Raw genomic sequence first — 25,737 nt, 5'->3', positions numbered from 1 at the left:
CTGCACCAATTTGCAGTCCCACAAGCAATGTATGAGTGTCTTTTTCCCCACATTCTCGCCAGCACTTGTTATTGTTTGTATTCTTTTTTTTTTTTTAAATTTTTAGTTGTAGGTGGACAAAACGCCTTTATTTATTTATTTTTTATGTGGTGCTGAGGATTCAACCAGTGTCTCACCGGCACTAGGCGAGCATTCTACCACTGACTCACAACCCCAGCCCCTGTTGTTTGTATTCTTAATAGCTGCCATTCTGACTGGAGTGAGATGAAATCTTAGTGTAGTTTTGATTTGCATTTCTCTAATTGCTAGAGATATTGAACATTTTTTCATATATTTGTAAATTGATTCTATATCATCTTCTGAGAAGTGTGTGTTCAGTTCCTTGGCCCATTTATTGATTGGGTTATTTGGTTTTTTGGTGTTAAGATTTTTTTTAAATATTTTTGTAGTTGTAGATTAACAGAATGCCTTTATTTTATTTGTTTATTTTTATGTGGTGCTGAGGATCGAACCCAGTGCCTCAAGCATGCTAGGCAAGCACTCTCCCACTGAGCTACAGCCTCAGCCCCAGTATTAAGATTTTTGAGTTCTTTTTATAGCCTAGAGATTAGTGCTCTATCTGATGTGCTTGTGGTAAAAATTTGCTCCCATTCTGTTGGCTCTCTATTCACCTCACTGATTGTTTCTTTTTCTGAGAAGAAGCTTTTTAGCTTGAATCCATCCCATTTATCAATTCTTGATTTTAATTCTTGTGCTATAGGAGTCTTATTAAGGAAGTTGGGGCCTAATCTGACATGATGGCGATTTGGGCTACTATTCTTCTAATAGGCGCAGTGTCTCTGGTTTAATTCCTAGGTCCTTGATCCACTTTGAATTGAGTTTTGTGCATGGTGAGAGAGAGGGGTTTAATTTCATTTTGTTGCATATGGACTTCCAGTTTTCCCAGCACCATTTGTTGAAGAGGCTATCTTTTCTCCAATATGTTTTTGGTGCTTTTGTCTAATATAAGATAACTGTGATTATGCGTGTTAGTTTCTGTGTCCTCTATTCTGTACCATTGGTCTACCAGTCTACTTTGGTGCCAATACCCATGCTGTTACTCTGTAGTATAGTTTGAGGTCTGTTATAGTGATACCACCTGCTTCACTCTTCTTGCTAAAGATTGCTTTAGCTATTCTGGGTCTCTTATTTTTCCAGATCACCCCAGTTCTTAACCCGTGAGTTTTATGGGCTCCTTTTGATATGTGATGTGACCCAAAGTCTGCCCCACACCTCCCAGAAACTATCCTGAAATCCATTGGAGAAAGAGCTTTCACTATAGATCTATAAGCTTACAGAGTATATTTAAATAGATTTTAAGCTTATGTCTTGCAAAAGGAGGGAATAACAATAGAGAAAGAAAATACACATTGGAAAAGATTGAAGTGTACTTTTTAAATATAAGGAAAATCATAATTAGCAAGGTAAACCTGTGCTCTGAAAGAAGCACGTTTCCAAAGAGGGAGTGAAACAAAGCCATAAAACGGCAAATTCCCTAAAAACTGATCAGGCTGTTTTTCAGGAAGGAAGCAGGTCCAGAAACCTAGGACCTGACCAAAAATAACCTTCAGAACTTGGTGGAACCTGAGGAATGAAAATTGGGCCTCACAGACCTAGAATAAAGGGAGGGGTGCAGGAAGCTCCAGAATCATCCGCAAGATGCCCTGGGCCAGCAGACCATCTGGAGAGCTGGCTGACCCAAGTCTCCCAGTTGCAACCAATAGCCCTCCAGTCCCCTCACCCAAAGCCACATAAATGCCTTCGCTGCTGATGAGGGAGACAGATTTGAGTGTCCTCCTGTCTCCTTGTCAGATGACCCACAATAAGGTTCTTCCTTTTGGCAAAAAGGCAGTCACATGGTACTGGGTTCTATGCATGTCATGCAGCAGATTCTTGCTCAGTTATAGGAATCTATTCTGTTCAGTTTTTTTGTCTTAGGAGACATCAATTTTTAAATTATGGGGTGAAGAATGAACTTTCAGCATCCCTTCTGCACCCCTTTAAATCTCTCCTTGTCCTTCCATACTCTGTTCCAGCAACACCAATCCTCAGATGCATCTATTGCCACACCTCCAGGCCCCTGCATAGACGGCACTCTTAACTGAGTCTGTCCTTTCCCCACTACTTTCTCCTCTGTGAACTTCTCAGACCCCCTTCTTCAAGGAAGAATAAATCCCATAATTCTTCACACTCACCCACTATAGGGCCACTTACAGAATATTACACTTACTCAGGTCCAAGCCCCTCTCCTTCACTCTAAGCTTCTGGGGGCAAGAACTATGGGCTACTTACCTCCGTACTGGCTCCGGGCAGGCTGCCAGCACAGGGGTGCTCTGGGACTGTGTACTGGTGGGGCCACGCTGAGAGCTGAGCTCACACAGAACCCACCCAGGATAGACTCTTGCCTGCTTTGACACTGTTTGGATTTCCCAAACAAAAGAAATGAGGATTGAATCTGAGAGATTAGTTCAATGTTTATTTAAGGACATGCTTTTTTACCTCAACAACAACAACAAAAAAATACAAAATTCTTTTTGTAAAATTCATCCAAATAAATTATCAAAGTCCCATGTACTACAAAAGACACCTGTAATTCCGGCTACTCAGGAGGCTGAGGCAGAAGGAGTTGGAAACCAATTTATTGAGACCCTATCTCTAAATAAAATAAAAAAGGGACAGGGATATAGCATGGAGGTAGAGCATTCCTGGGTTCAATCCCCAGTATTGGAAAACTTTTTTGAAAAAAACTTTTCCAAATGGAATAGATGATGGCCATGTTGCCCAAGCTGGTCTTAAACTCCTGGATTCAAGCAATCCTCCTGCCTCAGCCTCCCAAGTAGTTAGGACTATAGGAATCTGCCATCACAGTTGGTCTTTTCTTTTTCTTCTTCTTCTTCTTTTTTTGTTTTTGTTTTTGTTTGTTTGTTTGTTTTGTTTGAGATGGGGTCCTGCTATGTTACCCAGGCTGGTTTTGAACTCCTAGTGTATTAATTAGCTTCCTGTCTCTGCAACAAAATATCTGAGATAATCAACTTTTTAAAGAAATATTTTTATTTTATTTGTTTATTTATTGTTTTATGTGGTGCTGAGGATCAAACCCAAGGCCTCCCACGTGCCAGGCAAGTGCTCTACCGCTGAGCCCCAGCCCCAGCCCGATAATCAACTTTTAAGGAGGAAAGGTTTATATTTGCTCACATTTCAGTCCGCAGTCACTTGGACCTGTTGCTGTGGTAGCACAGCCCATCATGGCAGAAGCACATGAAGGAGGATGTCTGTTCACCTCCGGGCAGCCAGGAAGCAAGGAGGAAGAGGAAGAGACCGGCATCCTGATATCCCCATCAAGGGCATCAAGTGACTTAACTTTCTTCTAATAGGCTGTACTTCCTAAAAGGTTCCACCACTTCCCAATAGTGCCACCAGCTGGGGGCCAATCCTTCAACCCACGGGTCTTTGGAGGACATTCCAGGTCCAAGCTACAGTACCTGGCTTCAGGTGATTCTCCAGCGTCTGCTGCCTGAGGATTACAAGTGCATAGCACTGTGCCCAGCCTGATGGGTTGATTTTTAAAAGCTTTTTCTTTTATTCCTTTTTATAATTTTATTTTTAGATCTAGAGAAAAGTTGGGTAGAAGGTACAGAGAATTCCAATATATCCTTCTTTTATTTATACAAGTAGAAGCAAATAAAAATATATTTTTGTTTCTTTCCTTTCTTACACAATCAGCATACCATATGTACTGATCAGATCTTGATTTTTTTCTACTTAATTTATTCTGAAGCTCTTTTGAAACAATACTTGGAAAGTATCCATGATCTTTTGTTTTAAATTTTTTTTAAAGAAAGAGAGAGAGAGAGAATTTTATTTTATTTTATTTTTTTAGTTTTCAGTGGACACAACATCTTTGTATGTGGTGCTGAGGATCGAACCCGGGCCGCACACATGCCAGGCAAGCGTGCTACCGCTTGAGCCACATCCCCAGCCCCTCTTTTGTTTTAATTATTGAACCATACTTTATTTTACCCATCCTCTGAAGATGGTCATTCAGTTTATTTTTAAAAAACAAAAGATTGACCAGGCATGGTACTGCATGCCTGTAATCTCAGTGGCTTAGGAGGCTGAGGCAGGAGGATCATAAGTTCAAGGCCAGCCTCAGCAATTTAGCTGAGGCCTTAAGCAACTTAGTGAGACCCTATCTCAAAATAAAAAAGTAAAAAGGGTTGGGGATGTGACTCAGCGGTTAGGTGCCTCTGGGTTGAATCCCCGGTAACAAAAATAAAATAAAAAACAAAAGATTGGAAACAATGTAGTGATAAAAAACCTCATATGTCTGTTATTAGGTACATATATTGACTTATCATAGGACATGTCCCTAGAAGTGGGATTGCTGGACCAAGGGGGAGAGATGTCTGTGGTTTGGATAGACAAAGCCAGATTGCCTCTTAGAGGACTGGACCACTGTGTATGCCACCAGCCACAAGTGACAACTGAAGCCCCTTTCAGCTTTAACAGTTCTGATTCTGTCTCCTGTCAGTCCCGGCCCAGGGTAAAACTTTGTGGGGAGCTTTCCTGAGACGTGGGCTCCTAGAATGGCCACAGCTGTGCCACACAAGAGAGCCCACACTAGATACCAATGGCTTTCTGGCAGAACTTCTAGGTTATTCTGCACAGATGGTTTCTGAATTGTAGGAAATCAAAAAGCTTCCAAGGAGTCACATTTTCCTGGAAACCTACTCTCCTGCTGGGGTGACCGAGCCCCACAACCTGTGCTTGCCTGGCACCTGAAAGCGAAGCTCAGATTGGCTCTGTGGTCCAGTGTGGTTGTCACTTGTCTATTTACATCTCAAACGACTGAGGTGGGGGGTGTAGCTCAGTGGTAGAGCACTTGCCTAGCATGCCCAAGGACTGGGCTCAATCCCCAGCACCACCAAATGTGTATACATGTATTTTTTTCAAACAATTAAAATAGGATAATATTTAAAATCCATTTCCTCAGACCCACTAACCACATTTAAAGTGCTCAATAGCCACAGGTCACTAGTGGATACCATCTTGGACAAGGCAGATAGAAAACATTTTTGTAGAACATTCTACTGGATTATACTGCTCCAAAACAGTGACCCTTTGTATGTGGCTATTAAAAATGAAAAGAGGGTTGGCGTTTAGCTCAGTGGTAGAGCATGTGCTCGGCATATGCAAAACCCTAGATTCAACCCCCAGCACCATTAAAAAAAAAAAAAAAAAAGTACAGAAGAATGACAACTAAATGCCATCAGTGATCCTGGACTGGATCCTGGTCCAGAGAAAAGACATGAATGCTCAACCAGCAAAATTTGGATCAGGTCTGATATTAGCAAATAGCATTGCACAGTGTTAATTTCCTGGTTTAAAAGAGTATACTGTAGTTACATAAGACATTAATATTTGGGAAAGCTGCTTGAAGGGTATTTGGAAATTCTTCATGCTATTTCTGCAACTTTTTTGTAAGTCTGAAATGATTTCAAAATTTAAAAAGTTTTAAAACATAAAAATTATAAAATAAGGGCTGGGGTTGTGGCTCAGCATAGAGCATTCGCCTAGCACATGCGAGGCGCTGGGTTCGATTCTCAGCACCACATAAAAATAAATAAATAAATAAAATAAAGGTATTGTGTCCAACTACAACTAAAACATATTTTAAAAATACTTTAAAAAATTATACAATAAGAGGGGAAAATGAGCATGCACTTGTAAGGAGCCTCTCCCATAGACATGCCAGGCCAGGCTGGGACTCACTAAGTTGCTAGCTGTAAAGAACAGCAGCCACAGGCATGCTTAGTCACAACTGGACACAGTTGATTAGGACCATCATCTAGAGACAGGCAGAACAACACTGGAGCGTGATAACAATGAGCACCAACTTGGAACTGCACATAAACCGCTTGTCCTGCCACATCAGAGAGCTTTGCTCTGAGAAACCAGTGAGACTGGTCACCTTGCTGTCCATCCATCCCCAGATCGAATCCACCATTCCCTGATGTCCAACCATCAGCTGGAGAGAACCATTGGACAATAACAACATCTGCTCTTGTTAAGAGAAGTTGTGTGGCATCAGAGGTACTTTGGGGCTGGAGGTTGCCTTAGTATTGTGTGATGTGCTTGTAGTGTTTAATTAGTGTACATTAGATGCAGTTAGGGTGCTCCAGCACAACCAACACTTTTTGCATTAATTGTTTGTGTTTGATGATTGGTGGGATCGAATATACGCTTGCATTTAAAGACAATCCACCTCCGAATAATTATTAATAACGCCACTCCCAACAGCACCCCTCCTGTCCAAATATACAAATAAATTTGTAACTACAGGTAGGACAAGCGTGCCATTCTTAAAAACCAGTGAACAAACCAGGCGTGGACAAACACACACCTGTAATCCTAGCTGCTGAGGCTAAAGCAGGAGGATCACAACTTTGAGGTCAGCCTCAGCAATTTAGTGACACCTTGTCTCAAAATAAAAAAAACAAAAAGCTGTTGGGGATGTAGCTCAGTGGTAGAGAGCTCCTGGGTTCTATCTCAGTACAGCAAAACGCAAGCACACACTAACAGTGAACAAATTAAGAAGAGTTCATTTTGAAAGAGACAGATGGAGCCCTTTCCCCGGGTTGGGTGGGAGGCCTGCTGGGTTTGACAACAGACCCCTGGGCAAGTAGCTACTCCTCCCTGGGCCTCAGTGTTCTATCTGTAAAGATGTCCCTTGAATAGCAGGGAAGAGACTGTGAGTGTCCAAGAAAATGGAGGTGAAAATGAGCAAAGAGTAAGGACCTGGGACGGGATCATTGCAAAACCTAGAACAGGCCTCTGGACCAGTCCTCCCCAAAAGGATCATAAGCATTTGCCTGCTGGTGTCTGCTTCACTGCGCACTTCAGTAGAAACAGTTGTGGGTCTATTAACAGTGGTCATTTGAAAAGCACTTAAGGGTTGGTCATCTTCTGTTCAGGTGGCCCCTGATTACATGGCTGTGCACCTCCTGGGGGCCTTCGGCTCAGCATTTGCTTTCTTCCTAATACTCTCTGCAAAACACAAGAATCTTATGGCTTCAGTTCTACCCTCCAGGGCAGGTTTTATGTTTTAATTTCCTGCCGGACTTGGTGCTAAGAAAAGGTACAACAACTTTATATGAGAATATTTTGGAAAAAGATAAAAGCCATCCCTAATTCCTCCACCCCCAAATAATTCTCTGCTTTCCCACCTTGCCTATGGCAGCCACGGGACAGCCAGCACCCTAGGGACATTACAAGTTTAAAACTTTTTTGTCGTGAGCTGATTTTGTTTTTTAATGAGGAATTAGTGCCAGACCTTTTATCCTCCTGGCCTGAAGGTCCCACGGGACTCTCTGAGTCCCAAATCAGGATTTTGGGATTGGCATGATTAAGTAGGTTGTGATGACCTCAGAAGTTTTATTTTCCAGATCTGACTGGTTCAACTCATATTAAGCCAGTTGGGTTCTCAAGTCTTATTTTGTGAAAAAGAAGTCTGAAGGCTGTTCTAGACTTACTCCAAACTAGGGGCGAAATTCAAGGCATGGAGGGTTGGCAAGGGAGAGATTATAGGGGGCTGTGAAAATCAGAGGGTTCGTTTAGGCCGCCCACTCTCACTACAGGGATGGAGAAACCATGGCCAGGGGGCACTGTGATTTGCCCAAGGCTCCTTCTGGGTTTGAGGAGGAAGGAGGGCTAGGACTAGGAATCTGGAAGATTCAGTTAGCATCACAGCTTTCTGGTCTGAGCAGCCCCTTGGGGCTGGGCCACATTCCAGCTAGGGGACACAGCTTGTGAGTCCAACTCTTACCAGCCAGGTCTCTCCTGCCAATGGCCACCAGGCCCTCGAACAGCGCTTTACTGGGATTCTCACCAGCCATGACCACGCCATGCAGCCAGATGAGCAGCATCCTGTGGCCATGCTCCTGATAGCTCCTGGTGCCTGAGGATGACAAGGGAAGAGAGAGGAGCCATCCATGTCTATGTGGCCTTCTGTAGCCTCCTGAGCATGCCCAGCTACAAAAGAGGCCAAGGACCACCTCAGGCCTCTCTAGCAGGCTCAGCCCAGAGGTGGCTGGGGGTGGGGAGGAGCCGCATCTCAGATGGGGTGGTGTCAGAGTTTGTATCTCAGGGACCTAGAACATCCCTAGTCCCAGGCTTTCTCCTGAGCATCCACTACACAACCTGTCAGTGTCACTCTGAAGAAAGAAATGGCATATGTCCCTACGGTAGCAGGATGCACACAATTATGTGCCTCATCTCTTTGACTGGTCACAATCTGTGCCTTGCATGCTAGTGGCCTTGTTTTCCAGTGAGAAGAGGGCTTACTGAGAGGCAGAGCTGGCCATGTTCTTTTCCCTACACTAGATGTTCTCAGCCTTACCTGCTCCTTGGAAAGATCCGGGAAGCATGGGAAAATATTGGCACCACGGGCTCACCTCACCCCAATGCAGATGTGCCCGAGTCTGGGTATGGCTTAGGCCTTGAGCAGTTTCAAAGCTTCTCAGGTGATCCCAGCATACAACCAGGTTTGGGAAGTAACTGTCCATACTATCCTGTGTCCAGTGTTGGGGGTTAACGTGTTTTAAACCCTCATGACTAAGTCAGATTTTCCTGCCTGGGATGCAGACAGATGCTTGGCCACATCATCAGATCCAGATTAGTTGGTTCGCTGTATCCTGTGACTTTTTGTGTTCTTCTCTGGGTCCTCAGCAGACACTTCCTCATGGTGCTTGCCCTTGATGTGACTGGTGGGAAAACTCAACTGGTCAACCCAGTTACCTCAACACAATTAAATAGTATTTGCCCTGACTCCCACAATTTACAAATCTCCTTTATCATACATGAGAATTCCTATCTGTAATAGAGTTTACGTTTGGACTCTCAGCTTTGGTTGATTCTAAAGACTGTGAAGTCCTCAGGTCACTGGGAGGGAGAGGAGGGCATACACCCTGTGCAAGGGGCCAGAGGTGGGAAGGGGCATGTGGGTTGCACAGCCTTTTTCCTCAGGAGCACAGAACAACTCAAGTGCCCCTCGCCCCTCTGTGCCTGGTTGCTGGCGGGGAGAAGGCTGGTACCTGTCCACTGTTGCTCGATGGCATAGATGTGTGCCTCGGTGAACTCCCAGGAACATGCCAGCTTCTTCCACTCCTGGGGCCGCAGATACCTGGAGGCCAGTCGCCACAGCAAAGAGCGGAACTGCTGTGTTTCTTGCCGATGGTCCTGCTTAAAGGACAAGCTCTCCCCCGAGGAGTCACTGGGATCCCTGCATGAAAGGTGGTCCTGTGGGAAGATCCCAAAAGTGAAGAAGCCATGGGGGAGGGGGTTTCCGTGCCAAGCTCCCTCTCGTGGTCTTGAATAGAAGTAATACAGGGCTGAAGCCCCAATTACCCTACGACCACCTCTGCTGAGGAACCTGGAACTGGAGTCAGTGGGGCCTGAGGCTCAATGTCCACTGGAACCATGACTCCATGCCATGCCTTGGAACCCAAGGTGCTCGCACACTCCTTCCACCCAGAATTCGGTTTCTCTCCTCCCTGACTGTCAACCCCACTGCCATAGTCAAAAGAGCACTCCTGTGCCACCTCCTCCAGGAGGCCTTCCCAAATTGCTCTGGTCAGAAGCCTTTCTCTCTCAGTGCTTTTTGTTTGATTTGGTTTTCGATTTGTTTGTGTTTTGGGCCCTATGCATGCTAAACAAGCCTTCTACCACTGAGCCACAGCCCCAGTCCCTTTTGGGGTTCTTACAGCATGTTTGTCAACAGAATGACTCAGAAGCTATGGCCAAAACCAGGCAGGCTTACCAAATCCCAGCAAATAGTGAAGGCTGGGGTTACAGGGTCCTTCCTAGGCAAAGTGGGTAATAACATTAGGGGTTACAAAAGAATTCAGAAATAGCATGAATTAAACCCACAAAACCCAAGGCCTCCCTAAAGGTAATGGATGTTGCGTTCTGGTTGTTTCAAAATTCGAGGTGAAAAAAATTACCTGGCATTTGCAGCTCCAGATCTTGCATCCTGGTCAACCATCTGTGGCCAGTCACCTGGGAGGTGATGATCCAGGATCCTGGTTCTCACCAGGGTGTTAAAAATTGTTTCTTAGGGGCTGGGGTTGTAGCTTAGTGGTAGAGCACTTGTCTAGCATGTGTGAGGCTCTGGGTTTGAGTCTCAGCACCACATATAAATAAATAAAATAACATACATCAACAACTAAAAAAGAATCGTTTCTTAGGGCCAGGCATGGTGGCACATGCCTGCCATCCCAGTGGCCTGGGAGGCTGAGGCAGGAGAATCACAAACTCAAGGCCAGCTTGGACAACTTAGTGAGACTCTGTCTCAAAATAAAATAAAAAGGACGGAGAGTGTGCTCAGTGGTAAAGCACTTATCTAGCAAGCACTTGCCTTGGGTTCAATCTCCAGTACTTTGAAAAAAGTTCACATTAATTTCAAAAACTAAGGCAAATGCAAAAGTTTTCTATGTATGAAGACATCCCCAAGGACACCCAAAAAACTCCCCATTCCCTATTCCTATTTGCTGATTGGAACAGCCCATACGTGACTTTACATTGTGTTCCTCTGCTTCCCCCAGTCTATGGCAGATATCACCAATCATTTCCAGCACACTTTCCCTCTAGGTTCAGAAAGTTGCCTAAATGAAATATTCTGCAATTTCAATCACCCGGAGATGTCAGTGAGATGGAACCAACTTGCCATCTCCTTATTCACCCATGCAATTCGGTCATGTGCATTCGCCAGGAGCTACTGCAGTGTCCAGCCACAAGAACACAGGTGTGGACCTCAGTCTCAGTTTGCCTGGGTGTAAAGCAGGGATTCTCACCCACTTGGAGACAGGGATCCCAGAACTGTCCAGGACCCGAACTCAAAACCAGCTCTACCAGTGGAGCATGGGACCCCCATACCTTCTCCCACCTGTAGAAACGGTCTGCTTTTATGATCATGTCCACCAAGTTGACGTGGTTGCTGCGGGCGGCCACTGCCAGGGCGGTTTTTCCTTGCTGCAAGCAAGAGGCAGAAGGGAAGCCCGAGTTTCCAGTGCAGTGTGGCCTCTGCCACTGACTATAAACAGCCTGTGAGCTGATGTTATCCCCAACCCCATTTTTTTTTTTAGTTGTAGATGGACACAATACCTTTATTTTGTTTGTTTATTTTTTTATGTGGTGTCAGGGATTGAACTCAGCACCTCACGCATGCTAGGCAGGCGCTCTACCACTGAGCCACAACCCCAGCCTCCCCAGCCCTATTTTTCAGATGAAGAAATCAGAGCCCCGAGAAGAGAGTGTGGGCTCATTGGTTCATGTTTGTTCACCCTCCCGCTGGTGCCAGCTCCTGTGCCCCAGGCCTCCCAGTCACCTCCAGGGACCCACAGTGGGATGGGAAATTGCTCTTGACATCTGGTCAGCTTCCCCAGGGGCCCAGCTCAAAGCAGGGAGCCCTTTCCCAGGCCTAGCCTGATCCTGGTCCCCAACTCTGACCCCACCACCCAGGCTGACCTTGCTGAGTGAGGTGTGCAAGTGCCCTCCCCTCATGCACCTGTGATCTCCAGCCTCATCCCAAGCCTTCAGCTCCTCAGAGACTTCCAATCACCGGAGGAGGTAGCCACCCACAGGCACAAAGTGCCAGGAAGCGTCCCCAAACCCTGGTGCATACGCAGAGGGCGCTGGGTGGTGATACAGTACTCCTGCTACCCCCGAAACCCCTCAATGTAATTCAGGGAGTTTACAATCTGGTGGGGACCAAGCCATAGCCATAGCCCAAGCCTAGGTGGATGTTGAGGGACCTCAGAGGAGGGAAGGCAGGGAGTGGGAGGGCAGGAATGCTTTCTCAAGGAGGCTGCTTTTGAGCAGGGGAGAGGACTGAAGGAAAGAGACATTTGTAGCAGGGTCTCCGGCAAAGAAGGAGCCATGATGGCTCGAGAGGGAGGCCGGCTCTGAGCAGAGGTACCTTATCTCTCAGGGTTAAGTCGACCCCAGCCACGAGGAGCATCTCTGCTATGTCCTGCCAGGCGTGCTCAGCGGCCAGGTGGAGGGGCGTCTGCTGCCTCTGGAGAAGCCAAGGGGACAGATGAGCAGAAAAGCAAGTATGGTGGCCTGCTGCTCAGTGCCAGGGCAGGACCAGGGTGGGACACGCCCAAATGGGCCTTAACAAAGTTATGCTGTGGGGCAGGGGGTGGGGGTGAGCTGGGTTTAATCATTAACATAACACTCCATAATGAGCCTGGTGAATTTCTAGTCCTTTTACATATTTGAGATCATCTTGTACATACACTCTCAATCTTATTTCTCCACCTACCATAATGCTTGCCATGTATTATAAACTTTGATAAATACCATTTTTACTAAACTCTGTAATGGCCTATTTATGCCTGTACCATAATTTACCTAATCACTTCTCTATTATTAAATATTTGGGTCATTTTAAAATTGAGAATTAATAGTGAATAATGTTTTAGGTTGATTTTGGAGCAGGGGTGTGTGTGTGTGCAGAGATCAAGCCCGAGGCCTTCCTTGCACACGCTGAGGTACATCCCTATCCTTACAATAAAAGTCTCTGTGCATGAACTTTTAATATATTTCTTGAGGCTCCATTCCCTAAAGGGAAAATGCAGATCTTTGCAAAGGTATATGACATAGTCTGCCAAACTGCTTCCCATTCTCCAGTGGTTGTGTGGGCTGGCACTGACTGTGATATGATTGTGGGGGTGGTTGTGGGGACAGGGATTTAAAAGGGCTCCTTATAGATCATAACTTCAGGACTCAGGACTCTTGTTATATAAGAATGCCCCCTTCACCCATCCCCTGAGAATTTTCTCTAGGGAAAAGAAATCAATGAAAGTAGAATATGAGATGTTTACTGCAGCATTGTGTGTATGTGTGTGTGTGTGTGTGTACACACATATATATAATACCTAATATTATATACAATATTATGTATCTTATATAATAGATAATATTATATGTACTACATATATAACATATACATATTATATGCATGTGTGTGTGTGTGTGTGTATATATATATATATATATATATATATATATATATATATATAAAATCTATCTCATAATAAAAACTGGAAAACATCCAAAATGTTCAAAATAGAGAAATGGTTAATAAAATGATATGCTTTTAACAGATATTCAAACAACATTTAAAAAAAATGGTACTGGGAATTTAATCCAGGGGCACTTTATCACTGAGCAATATATATTCCCTTTTTATTTTCTTATTTTGAGACAGGGTCTTGCTAAGTTGTTTAGGGCCTCTCTAAGTTGTTGAGGCTGGCCTCAAACTTGTGATCCTTCTGCCTGAGACTCCCAGATTGCTGAGATTACAGGCGTGTGCCACCACAACTCAGCATCAAACAACATTTTTAAAAGCTAAAAAGAGTAACAACTAAGGTTATCATTACATATAATTATAATGTACCAATAAAAATTATGGGAAAATAAAATAAAATAGAAATAAAAGCTAAAAAGCAAATTTCTTTACTCCGGACCACTCTGGGAGTCATGGCCCAGCCCTGCCAGCCTTAGAGAGCACCCAGAGGCTCCCTGGGCCTGGATGGTTTCTGTAGACACTTACGTTGTCGATGGCATCCAGGTTACTGCGGGCCTCGATGAGGAGCTGGACCAGGGCAGGGAAGTTGTGCCTCACAGCCAGGTGCACAGGAGAAGTACCCTGCTGTGGGAGGAGACCCACGGATCAATGGACGTGTCCCTCCCAGGACCTGCCCGGCTGCAGGTTGGGGCTGGGAGTCAGGAGCAGGGAGGGGTAGAGTGCTTCTGGGTTTGGCCCTTTTGGCATCTTAAACTACATTGGTGGTCTGAGGCAGTCACAGACCACCTGAATTCCTGAAGCCATCTGTAATACTGGTCCTCAAAGTGAGTGAGGGTCTGCACATCCAAGATTGAGACTACTATGCCATCTTGGAGGTGTGCTCACTGGGTGACACTGGACAAGCCATTTCCTGTCCTCTGCTATCTTCATCTGGTAAGTGATCTTTGCTAAGGCCTCTTCTGGCAACACCACCTTCAGATTCTCTATTAATCCACATGTCTCGGAAGCACACATTCTTAATAGTTCTTCACCTTCAAATGGAAACACTGAGCTTCAGAAAACTTAAGCAGCTTTCCCAAGAACACACAGCACGGGCCAGCATGTAGGCAAGTGCCTGATAACTGTTTATGTATGAAATGAATGAATAAAAGAATCAGACAGGAACAAAAAAAGAGACTTAATTCCAAGCCCAGTGCTCATCCAAGACCTCTTTTGAGGCTGGGGAATATCATCCCCAGGGGTCCCCTTTAGTCCCCTGACTAAATAACACAATGGAGACACTTCCCCAGCATCCCCCTCTCTAGGCAATGGAGTAACACACATATTGTGGAAGAGCTTGAAGCCAGTGAAGATGATGGTATAGATCTATACTTATTGTGGAAATTTATGTTCACCTGTTCAGTATAAAAGGGTTATAGAACATATAAATATATATATTTCACAGAATGCCCACTATTGTCATTACCAGTTTAGGCCAAGGTCAGGGGAAGGTTTTTTTCAGTATTAGAAAACAAGATTTTCACAATACTATCATTTGTAATAAACAAGGTGATTATCTATCTAGACAGGTTAAGATAGTTGCCCCTACTCTGCCCTAGTAGAATTAATTTTAAAAAGTCATCTAGAAGCCAGGAGCAGTGGCACATACCTGTAATCCCAGCGGCTTGGGAGACTGAGGCAGGAGGATTACAAGTTCAAAGCCAGCCTCAGCAACTTAATGAGGCTCTAAGCAACTCAGTGAGGCCCTCTCTCTAAAGGACTGAGGACATGGCTCAGTGGTTAAACACCCCTGGGTTCCATCCCAAGTACCCCCCCAAATAATAATAATATAGAAGAGAAGAATATCCAAGTGAATAGCATTTCTATATTAAAGCCCACAAGAAATGACACAAATTTAAAAAGCTACCCTGTTCACAATGATGGGCAAACAATATGAAATGTCTATGAAGGGTATAACTGGAAATGATTAAGACTCATGTAAACCAGAAGTTACATAAAATCACTGAAGGATGTGAAGGACATAAAGAAATAGTAAGACATCATGTTCCAAGTGAAAAAGTTAAATATTATAAAGATGACCACTGTGTCATTATTTCCAGGTTTAATGTAATCCCAAACCCCGAATGTCAAGTGCCATGAAAAGAAAGTTTTAAAATCCAGGTAAAATTACTCTGAAACTTCAACCGTCTCCTGAAATCATTTGCCAGATGAATGTGGTATCAAAATCAGGCCAAAAGAAGGCCTGTGAGAGGGGATGAGCCCAGACCGGACAGTGGCCCAAAGGCAGGAGCCATCATGGTGGCTTCCCGGGAGGTGGCAGGCTAGAGATACCAAAACAAAATATGCTGGATATGCCTTGGTCTTCCAGGAAACAGGTCTGAGCCATGTGGTGGGGAAGGAGAATGGTACGAAAATACGTTCAGCTTTTTCACTATTTTACATTTTGTCAATAAAATCCAAAAGTACCAAAAAGGACAAAAGGTCTTCCCAACCCATCACCCTTCTGCCCCATCCTCCCTACCCACCAACCCCACTGATAATCAGTTACTGCTTTTCTCAAGCAGGGGGCACTACTGGGGATTGAACCCAGGGGTGCTTAACCTCTGAGCCTCATCCCCAGCCCTCTTTATTTTTTATTTTGAGACAGGGCCTTGCTAAGTTGCTGAAGCTGGCTTTGATCTCACGGTCCTTCTTCCTCAGCCTTCCAAGTGGCTGGGGTTACAGGCATGTACCACCATGCCCAGCTCTAATTACTGCTTTTATCTGACTAATTCCAGAGATTTTTTAAGTATATATACAAGCAAAACCTTTTCTAATTCAAATTTAAAGTTTGAAAGTAGATTCATATGTAATTAGAAAACAATACAGAGATATCTGGTGTGTGCTGTAGTCAGTTTCCCCAATGCTATTGTTAATATCCCAAGGAGGGTATTGACAAGATCAGAAAATCCACTGATATTTAGACTGCTCCAGTTTCACCTGCGTTTTTTGTGTGTTTACTTCCATGCAATTTTATCACCTGTGTAGGTTTCTATATCTGCCACACAGTCAAGACACAGAACAGTTCATCACAAGGAGCCCTTATGTTGTCCTTGTATGACCCTTCTCCCTCCTCTACCTCACCCCTATCCCTAACCCCCAGCAACAAAATCTGTTTATTTCTATTGTTTTCATTTCAAGAATGTTAAATACGTGGGCTGGGCATGGTGATATACACCTGTAGCCCCAGCAAATCAGGAGGCCAAGGCAGGAGGATCAGAAGTTCAAGGCCAGCTTCAGCAACTTAGTGAGACCCTAGCAACTTCATGAAAAAGAAAGAAAAGAAAAGAAGAAAGAAAGAAAGACTGGGGATGTAGCTCAGTGGTAGAATGTCCCAGGGTTCAATCACCAGTAGCGCATACACCAAAAAAAAAAAAAAGAAAGAAACAAAGTTGTAAAAGTAGAATCAGACAGACATAAACTTTGAGACTGGCTTTTTTCACCCAACATAATTCCCTTGAGATCTATCCAAGTTGTTGCACATGTCAATAGTTTCTTCCTTTGCATTGCTGAATTGTATTCCTTACATGCTGTGGTTTGAATGTGGCCCCCAGAGTCCACGTGTTGGAAACTTAATCCCCAGTGCAACAGTGTTGGGAGGTGGGACCTTCAAGAGGTGATTAGGACATGAAGGCTCTGCCCTCCTGAATGGAAAATGCTATTATCTTGGGTCAGGTGCAGTAGCACATGCCTGTGATCCCAGCAACTGGGGAGGTTGAGGCAGGAGGGTTCCAAGTTCAAAGCCAGCCTCAGCAACTTAGCAAGGCCCTATGCAATTCAGCGAGACGCTGTCTCTAAATAAAATATTTAAAAAGAACTGGGGATGTAGCTCAGTGGTTAAGCACCCTGAATTCAATCCCTGGTACCAAAAGAAAAAAGAAAGAAAATGCTGTTATTTCGGAAGTGGGTTTGAAAATTAAAAATAAAAAGTGGTGGGGATGCAGCTCAGTGTTAGAGCACCCCTGAGTTCCACCCCGAAGACCAGGGGAAAGAAAGACTCAGTGCATAAATGAGCAGAAAAGAGGAGCAGACAATTCAGCTGGGACAAAGTGCAAGCTTGATTTCAGTCCCGTTCCAGATAGAACATTATTTGACTTTCCTAAGTGCTGCCAGCTCCCCTGGTCCCAGCACCGACCACCCTCAATGGCTGAAGTGCCCCTTTCTCCCTGCTGTGCTTCATCAGTGTGGTCATGGGAGACTTTGCAATGGGGACTCCTTCAGTTGAGGCCCCCACACTTACATGATCAGCCACATTGGTGCAGCCTCCTGCATGAATGAGGGCCCGGCACATGTCCTCAGAGCCACCAAGAGCTGCGTAGTGGAGGCAGCTCAGCCTTTTCTAGAGGGAAGGAGGCATCAGTGCAGTGTCACAGGTCCTCCCAACGCGGGGTTGACACAGCACTCTGGGATCCATCTGCATCTCACAACCTGCGGGGGCTGAGGGCAGACATCAGGAGACCTGACTACCTGGGTGAGGGCGTTCACGTCGCTCCCGGCCCTGAGGAGCAGCTGCACACAGTCAGGGTGCACTCCTTCAGCAGCCGCATGCAGAGCCGTCAGACCTTCCTGAAACACACAAGGTGGGTGAGGATGGTGGGGAGGCTGAGGCCAGACCCCAAGGTGACAACCCTGTGCCATGGCTCCTAGGCCCCATGGGTGCTCCACCACCCACTACTGAGGACGAGGGTCTTGGTCATTTGTGGCATCTGAGCCTGCATCTGATATTCTCACTGTGTGAAGCATGGACGGGGCACCTCAGTTCTCTGCTCCACATCTCTCTTCAGGTTCTCTCACCCTTCAAGCCATCGCAGCCCCAGCTTCGTCTATTTCCTCCCACTCAAGCCAGGAAGTCCTCCCTGACCATCCTAGCCAACGTCCCCCCTGTGGAACACACAAGGAAGTCATGGTAGCCCATCATGCCTTGCTTCCACCCAGCCTGGATTCTGGATGCGGTTTATCTTTTCATAATTGGCGTTTTTCTGAGAACCTACGCTCAGCTTTCAGGCTTCAGGACCTCAACCAGGAGGAAATAGCCTGCTCTACAGGCTGGGGTTCCTCAAAGGTAGGAAGCCAGTGAGTATCCCACATCTCTGCATCCCCCAGGTGGTGACTCACCACATTCTGCTCCTCCAGGTCCAGCCCGATGTCCACAAGGCGCTGCAACACAGCCACGTGGCCCTGGCTAGCAGCCAGGTGAAGGGCTGTGTTCCCCTCCTGTAGGGAGAAGAGCACCGGAGAGTCCAGCAGACATGGAGCCCTGGAGGCACACAGAGACTCACAGGATCCCAGCAGCACTGCCCCTCATTTTACAGACATGTTAGCTAAGGCCCAGAATTGACATGTCCAGGATCACAGGACAAGTATGTGACAAAGTACAGCCTATACTCTGGACCAATGCCACACTGTTCCCAAGAAATGTGTCAAAAACTACAACCAGGGCACCTTCAAGGGCAAATCCTTACACTTCAAGGCAGACACACTGCTTTCAAAATAAGTTGAGCATAGTGGTGCACACCTATAATTCCAGCTACTTGGGAGCTTAAGGAAGGAGGATTGCAAGTTCAAAGTCAGCCTCAGCAACTTAGCAAGGCCCAAAACAAGTTGGTGAGACCCTGTCTCAAAATAAAACATTAAAAAAAAAAAAAAAAGGGTTGGGGATTTGGTTTAGTAGCATCCCTGGGTTCAATTCCTGATACCAAAGATAAAATAAATAAAAATTTAAAAGGTTAGGGATATAGCTCAGTAGTAGAGCACCCCTGGGCTCAATCCCCAGTATGATATAATTAATTAATTAATTAATTAATTAATTAAAATCAACCCTACTTCACCCATACCCACCTAAAGCCATTCGCCCCAGGTATCCAAGCCTGTGTTCAGAGACACATAGGAAGCAGGTAAACCACGAGGGGCCCACATATACCCCCAATTAGCAGGGTGCAGAGATGATTGTGGGGCTTTCTTCTTCCTTCTGGATTATAAACACCCACGTTCTGCTCTCCAAAGCTACAAGTACATTCAGGGACTGCCTCACAGGGAGTTTTTCCACTTTCCTGGGGCAGGGCAGGGGACTGGGGCAGGAGCTGGGCAGAAGGTGGCCTTAGCCTTGGGCCGGATGCCCTCTTCCCCCACCTGGGGGATGCCCAGCCTCTTTGCCTCTGTGTGGCCTCATCAGCAACATCTGGCCACTCCAAGTGGCCTGCAGCACCTCTGGGCCCTCACTTCAGCAGGTGTGGATGATCTGTGCTATCCTTGACTCTGAGATCCATTCTCCTCAGCAGACCACAGGGTCCTAAACTTTGAAAAGCACCCCTCCCCAAATAAGATTTAAAATAAAAACACTTCTAATCTGAAAAACCGAAACTTAACAGGGGTATGCAATTCTAGAAGCTGCTTTCTAGAATTTCTGATTCTGGATGCATTCGCCATAGCTAGATTTTTTTTTTTTAATTTTTAATTTGTAGATGGACATAATATCTTTAAATTTATTTTTATGTGGCGCTGAGGATCCAGTGCCTCACACATGCTAGGCAAGCTCTCTACCACTGAGCCACAACCCCAGCCCTCAGTAGATTTTTCTCCTCTGAGTTTGATGCTTCTGTTTTCCTGGGGCCCTGAGGTTTTGCCTCCAAGGTGAGCCTGTCCTGCAGGGGGCTGTCCTTTCCTTTATCCCTCTGTGTTCCCAGTTCCTGCCACAGAGCAGGACCTGCTCAGCCTGTCTTTTCAGAATAAAGGAAACCAGTGTAATCTGAGTCTCTTATCCTCAAAAACTAAACGTGGACAGGTCCAGGGCAGACTCCAAGGGTTTGATGCCTTAGGAGGCAGCCTGGTGAGTGAGAGGAACATAGGGTATATCAAGATGCTGTTTTCAAAGCCCACACTACCTTTATCTTGCTGTGGGACCTTGGCTAAGGCATCTCCCCCTCTGGGCCTCAGGTTCCACAGCTGTAAAAGCAAGAAAGCTGCACTGACCCTTAATGAAGACCCCTTCCAATGCCAAGATCCTGTGGTGTGTTTGTCTGTGAGCTCCCTGTCGCTACTTACAAACAGAACTCCCTTAAATCCTGGCCAAGCACACCAATCAGAGTACCCATGTATTATTAATCAGAAGATTAATAATGGAGCTCCTCCCTTTGTTGAAAGCATCGTTTAGAATTTTGCCCAATGACTCACTATGGTCCACCGATATGAGTCATTTTCAGGGTAGTCTCCCCTTCTCAGCTTGGTGAAATCCTGCTGGTAAGCTCTGCACCCTGAGTGAACTGCTCCCATTCTATGTTGCCACAACCATGGCAGAGCATAAATGCAGATGCATGGCTACCACCCCCCATCTCCTCCCCACATCCCAACAGTAGACACCCTGGAATAACAATCCTGCTCAACACCCTCCAGACAGCACCACCAACCAATCAGATTTGCTGTTCTGATTCCCTGACAGAATAACAGCCCCTTCCTAGGACTATGGTATGGATTTCCTCCAATAAGAAACTGCATGTTGGCCATATTTGTGGCCCAGCCCATAGCACAGGGTGGACCCACAGTATGTGCACTGAAGTGCCTGCTGGGTGAACATCAGACACAATCTGATCTGTCTCTGGATACTGCCCCCCAGCACAGCTGGAGTCAGAAGTAGGCACAGGAAGCGGGGCACGGTGGCACACGCCTGTAATCCCAGTGGCTCAGGAGGCTAAGGCAGGAGGACGGCGAGTTCAAAGATAGCCTCAGCAAATGTGAGATGTTAAGCAACTCAGTGAGACCCTGTCTCTGTATGAAATACAAAATAGGGCTGGGGATGAGGCTCAGTGGTTGAGTATCCCTGTTCAATCCCCAGTACCAGAAGAAGAGGAAGAGGAGGAGGAGGAGGAGGAGGAGGAGGAGGAGGAGGAGGAGGAGGAGGAGGAGAACAATGACGACATAGGTGAGGTGCCAGAGTCAGGAAGGTAGCAGGAGGTTTTGCATCCTGGTCAAAGCCCAGACTTCACAGTCACAGTACCTTGTCTTTGACACTGTGGTCACAGCCAGAGCCCACGAGGAAGTCCAGAGCATCCAGCTGCCCGTGCTCAGCAGCCCTGTGAAACGCCGTCCTTCCCAGCTGGCCAGGACAAGAGAGAGAGAGTGACCTTCCTCACCCTGTCAGTGGGCATGCCCATTCTGCCCACTGGCCTTTGTTTCCCGACCTCTCTGGGCTTGCAGTGGCCTCTCCTGTCCAGATGTTCTCCCCCTTACTGCCCCTTGCCCCACACATCCTGCATGGAAAAGCCTGGACCTCACTTCCCAACAAGGGCCACTTGGGGGGAGGGTCTCCCACTGCAATCCTTTGGTGGCTCCCTGCTGCCTACTAAATGAAGAACAGATTCCTAAGACTGGGGTGGATATCTCCACAAGGGGTTCCCCATCCCTCCCATCTCACCCCAACCCACCTTCCTTCCCAAAATTCCAGTCCATCTGAACTCTGGGGCTCCCCATGCCTTCCAATCTTAACCCAAATCCAACTCCTTCAATGCCACCCTCTCCAGGACACAGCAGCAAGGCTCCCTTCTGTGCCCTGTCGAGTCCTTGCCAGGGCCTTTCTGAGGCAACTGCTCATGTTCTGCTTCTATCCCACCCATTTGTGCCCTGAGGTCTCCCCCAGACCAGTACTCCAGGTGGGACACAGTCACCCACAGATCAAAGGATGCACTCCAGAGTGCAGTAAGCCTCTAGGGCACAAGTGGCTCCAGGAGCCCCAGCCCATGGGAGGGAGGAGTGGCCTTGCCATTCTCACCTTGTCCACGTGGTCCAGGGCTACATCCTCTAGGTCCTCCATTATGAACGCCAGCACAGGCACATGGCCTTTTTGGGCTGCGCAGTGCAGCAGAGTCAGGCCATCCTGGAAACAAGCCCAGGGTGGGCCCTGCAGTCTGAAAAGGGAGGCCTTTGGCATGCCTGCCTGTCTCCCAGAACCCAGCTTTCCCATGGAAGCCACATGGTAAATCAGGAATGGCCCCAGGCTGCCCACTGGGGCAGCCACTCAGCCTCAGCTGGGCGGGTAGGAATAAGGATGCCAGAGGTCAAACTCCAGCATCACACCCATCAGCTCTGTGGTCTTGGGCCCGTTGCTTCTATCTCTCTGAGCCTCCATTTGTGCACAAGTCAATTAGGATGATCGGGTTAGAGGACTACTTGGCATTGCCTACAGGAAAAGTATTTTATAACTGAAAAATGATTTTTAAATGTAAGGTGAGGTCATACAGCACTCACCGTTCCCAAAACATCCCCCACAGAATAGTTGAGAATGATCTAGGCCTTTGTCTCCCTTCATAGAGTTACAAATGAAGAAGCAAGTGACTAAGGGCTCCCTGTATTCAGGTCACTAGGAGTTGACCTCTGGTGTGCAGGAACTAGAGGAAGTGGCCTGGTTAGGGGGAGGGAAGAGGCAGGAAGGTCTCTTGAGTTCAAAAGCAATATTTAAATGAGAGAGATTGCAAATTCTATGCTTATGACCTAGAGCTCCTACCCCTGCCTGTACCAAAGCCAGATTATTTGGAACATTGCTTATCAAATAGTAGATTGCAGTCCATCAATGGGTCATAAAAATCAACAGAACAATCGTCTACATCTTGATGGCGTCAAAACTCAGTGAGTATACTTTTTTATTTGTGTATTTCACTGTATATAAAGAAACTGAATTCCAATGATATGCTTGCTGAAGTACTTAGAGGGAAGTGCGTTGAATTTACTTTGAAATGTATCCAAAACACATAAAGAACTCTAAAAATTCACCAGTGAGGAATTAAACAATCCAATTAAAAATAATTTGGCTGTGGAAGTGCCTGAGTGCTGAGTCCCCACACTTACAAGGTGGGAGGACTGTTGGAGCCCAGGAGTTCAACACCAGCCTGAGCAATACAGAAATCTCATTTCTCTCTCACACGCACGCAAATACCTGTGGCACACACCTGTAATCCATCTATGTAGGCAGCTACAGCAAGAGGATCTCAGATTCGAGGCCAGCCTGGGCAATTTAGGGAGACTTTGCTTCAAAATCAAATTTAAAAACAAGGCCGACGTAGTGGTACACACTTGTAATCCCAGTGACTCAGGAGGCTGAGGCAGGAGGATCTAGAGTTCAAAGCCAGCCTCAGCAACTTGGCAAGGTCCTAAGCAACTCAGAGAGACCCTGTCTTAAAATGAAAAATAAAAAGGGCTGGAGATGTGGCTTATAGGTTAAGTGTCCCTGGGTTCAAGTGTCCCTGGGTTCCCTGGTACCAAAAAATAAAGTGGGTGGAATGGGCTAGGGGCATAGGTTAGTGATAGAGCATTTGCTTAGCTTGAGGGAGGCCTTGGGCTTAATCTCCACCACTAAAAAAAAAAAAAAAAAGGCATATAAAGGATAAGAAACTGGATCAGTCCTTTCAAAATAATAAGAACACCACCTTGGTGTTCTTATTATTTTGAAAGGAGATAGCAAATTTACATTTGAAAAATTACCTGACATTATTAGTCATTATTGGAATGCAAATTAAAACCACAAAAAAGATCCTAACAATAGAGCATGAAAAGGGAAAAATGCTGACTTTACAGTAGAGAAACCTACCAGATGCCGCCTTCACCAGAGGATCAAGGTCAACATCCCTAGTGATAAGTAATGTTGGTATCACAAAGCCCCTAGTAAGACAAGATGAGAAGGGCATTGCTCTGTGGCCTTCAGCTCAAATTTATAAGTGAAGACTGATGATGAGGAAAACATCAGATAAACCCAAATTGAAAGGCATTCTACAAAACACTTGACTGCTACAAATATGCCAAGGTCATGGAAAGCAAAAAAAAGCTGAGAAGTTGCCACAAAATTGGAAGACACTAAACAGGTAAGATGACTAAATGCATTATAGGATGTTAATAAAAAGCAGGTGAAATGTTAATATATCCTAAACTACTTTAAAATGTAGAATTGTGCTACCCTTCTCATCAAGAGATCAAGAATCCAAGTCAGTATTTTCCTTCCCTTGGACCTAGGCTGGTCCTGATGGGCTCTGGCCCACAGACAATGGTAGAAGTGATGTCATGTGGCTTTTCAGCCTTGGTCTCAAGAGACCTTGCCTCTTCTGCTCTTGCTATTTTTCTGCCCCAAGGCAGCCATACAGGAAGTCCAGGCTGGGCAAGGTGAGGATCAGTGACCACCTGGAGAAACTGGGTCACAGCACAATTCACAATTGCTAGACTGTGGAACCAACCCAGATGCCCTTCAATAGATGAATGGATAAAAAAAAAATGTGGCATTTATACACCATGGAGTATTACACAGCACTAAAAAATGACAAAATCATGGAATTTGCAGGGAAATGGATGGCACTAGAGCAGATTATGCTTAGTGAAGCTAGCCAATCCCTAAAAAACAAATACCAAATGTCTTCTTTGATATAATGAGAGCAACTAAGAACAGAGCAGGGAGGAAGAGCAGGAAGAAAAGATTAACATTAAACAGAGACATGAGGTGGGAGGGAAAGGGAGAGAAAAGGGAAATTGCATGGTAATGGAGGGAGACCCTCATTGTTATACAAAATTACATATAAGAGGTTGTGAGGGGAATGGGAAAATAAACAAGGAGAGAAATGAATTACAGTAGATGGGGTAGAGAGAGAAGATGGGAGGGGAGGGGAGGGGGGATAGTAGAGGATAGGAAAGGTAGCAGAATACAACAGTTACTAATAGGGCATTATGTAAAAATGTGGATGTGTAACCGATGTGATTCTGCAATCTGTATTTGGGGTAAAATTGGGAGTTCATAACCCACTTGAATCTAATGTATGAAATATGATATGTCAAGAGCTTTGTAATGTTTTGAACAACCAATTAAAAAAAAAAAGAAAAGAAACTGGGTCACTACTCTAAACATCCCAACCTTCCTTACAGAGGCCCCGACACATGGGTGAGATCCTCTAGAGCCAGCCAGCCTCAACCACCTGCCCGCTACCTGCAACCTCATGGGGGAGCCCAGGCAAAGCCAGAACTTTCCAGCCAGCCTCAGAATAAGAAGTCCTTATTGCTTTAAGACATTACGTTTTAAATAGATTTGTTGCCAAAACCAGAACATAAAATAGAGGGGATCTGCTTGACTAGAAGAACTCATTACTCAGAACCCCATCCTCCATATACACCAAGACACCCCCCATTCTAGAATACTGAGGCTCCCATTTACAACTCCAGCAAATCTATCAGGACAGCCACTGGACTCCCCAGGGCTACTGAGCTCCTCTGAGGCCATGCTGGGCCAGGCAGGCAGGACTAAACAGGAGGACTCTGAGCTCCAATGTGGGTATCTTCCCAGGGCGCTCTTCTGAGGCTCCCCACTCCCACACTCCAGCTCCGATCCTGTGACCCAGGAATATCCTTCCCAGAAGTTGTCAGTTGTGCCCACTGCCACTAGCAAGATCCTGACAATAGCCTGAGCCAGATTTCATATGTGCCATGGCCCTTTTTGGCACTTGGTGAAGCCTATGAATTTTCTTAGCATAATGTTTTCTTAAATACATAAATCATTTGGGAAAAAATTTTTAATCAAATACATAGGCTTACAATGATGTATTAGTTTC

The 25,737-nt window shown here is 45.7% G+C and overlaps 1 protein-coding gene across 1 annotated transcript in view; it reads right to left on the bottom strand.

The window, feature by feature from the left end:
* Positions 1–2,495: 2,495 nt before the first annotated feature.
* The window catches only part of Ankdd1a (ankyrin repeat and death domain containing 1A), a 33,603-nt gene continuing 10,361 nt past the window's right edge, over positions 2,496–25,737 (bottom strand). Inside the window, 11 exon segments of the mRNA XM_071607416.1 lie at positions 2,496–7,086; positions 7,865–7,996; positions 9,132–9,336; positions 10,972–11,067; positions 12,014–12,112; positions 13,655–13,753; positions 17,409–17,507; positions 17,636–17,734; positions 18,284–18,382; positions 21,159–21,257; positions 21,930–22,034. Coding sequence (XP_071463517.1) covers positions 7,025–7,086; positions 7,865–7,996; positions 9,132–9,336; positions 10,972–11,067; positions 12,014–12,112; positions 13,655–13,753; positions 17,409–17,507; positions 17,636–17,734; positions 18,284–18,382; positions 21,159–21,257; positions 21,930–22,034 — 1,194 coding nt within the window. The 3' untranslated portion in view covers positions 2,496–7,024.

This window comes from Marmota flaviventris, chromosome 2 (genome assembly GCF_047511675.1).
Source record: "Marmota flaviventris isolate mMarFla1 chromosome 2, mMarFla1.hap1, whole genome shotgun sequence".
Classification (NCBI taxonomy): Eukaryota; Metazoa; Chordata; class Mammalia; order Rodentia; family Sciuridae; genus Marmota; species Marmota flaviventris.
Note: the sequence above shows the minus strand (reverse complement) of the source record. Positions and strands in the feature narration are given on the sequence as shown.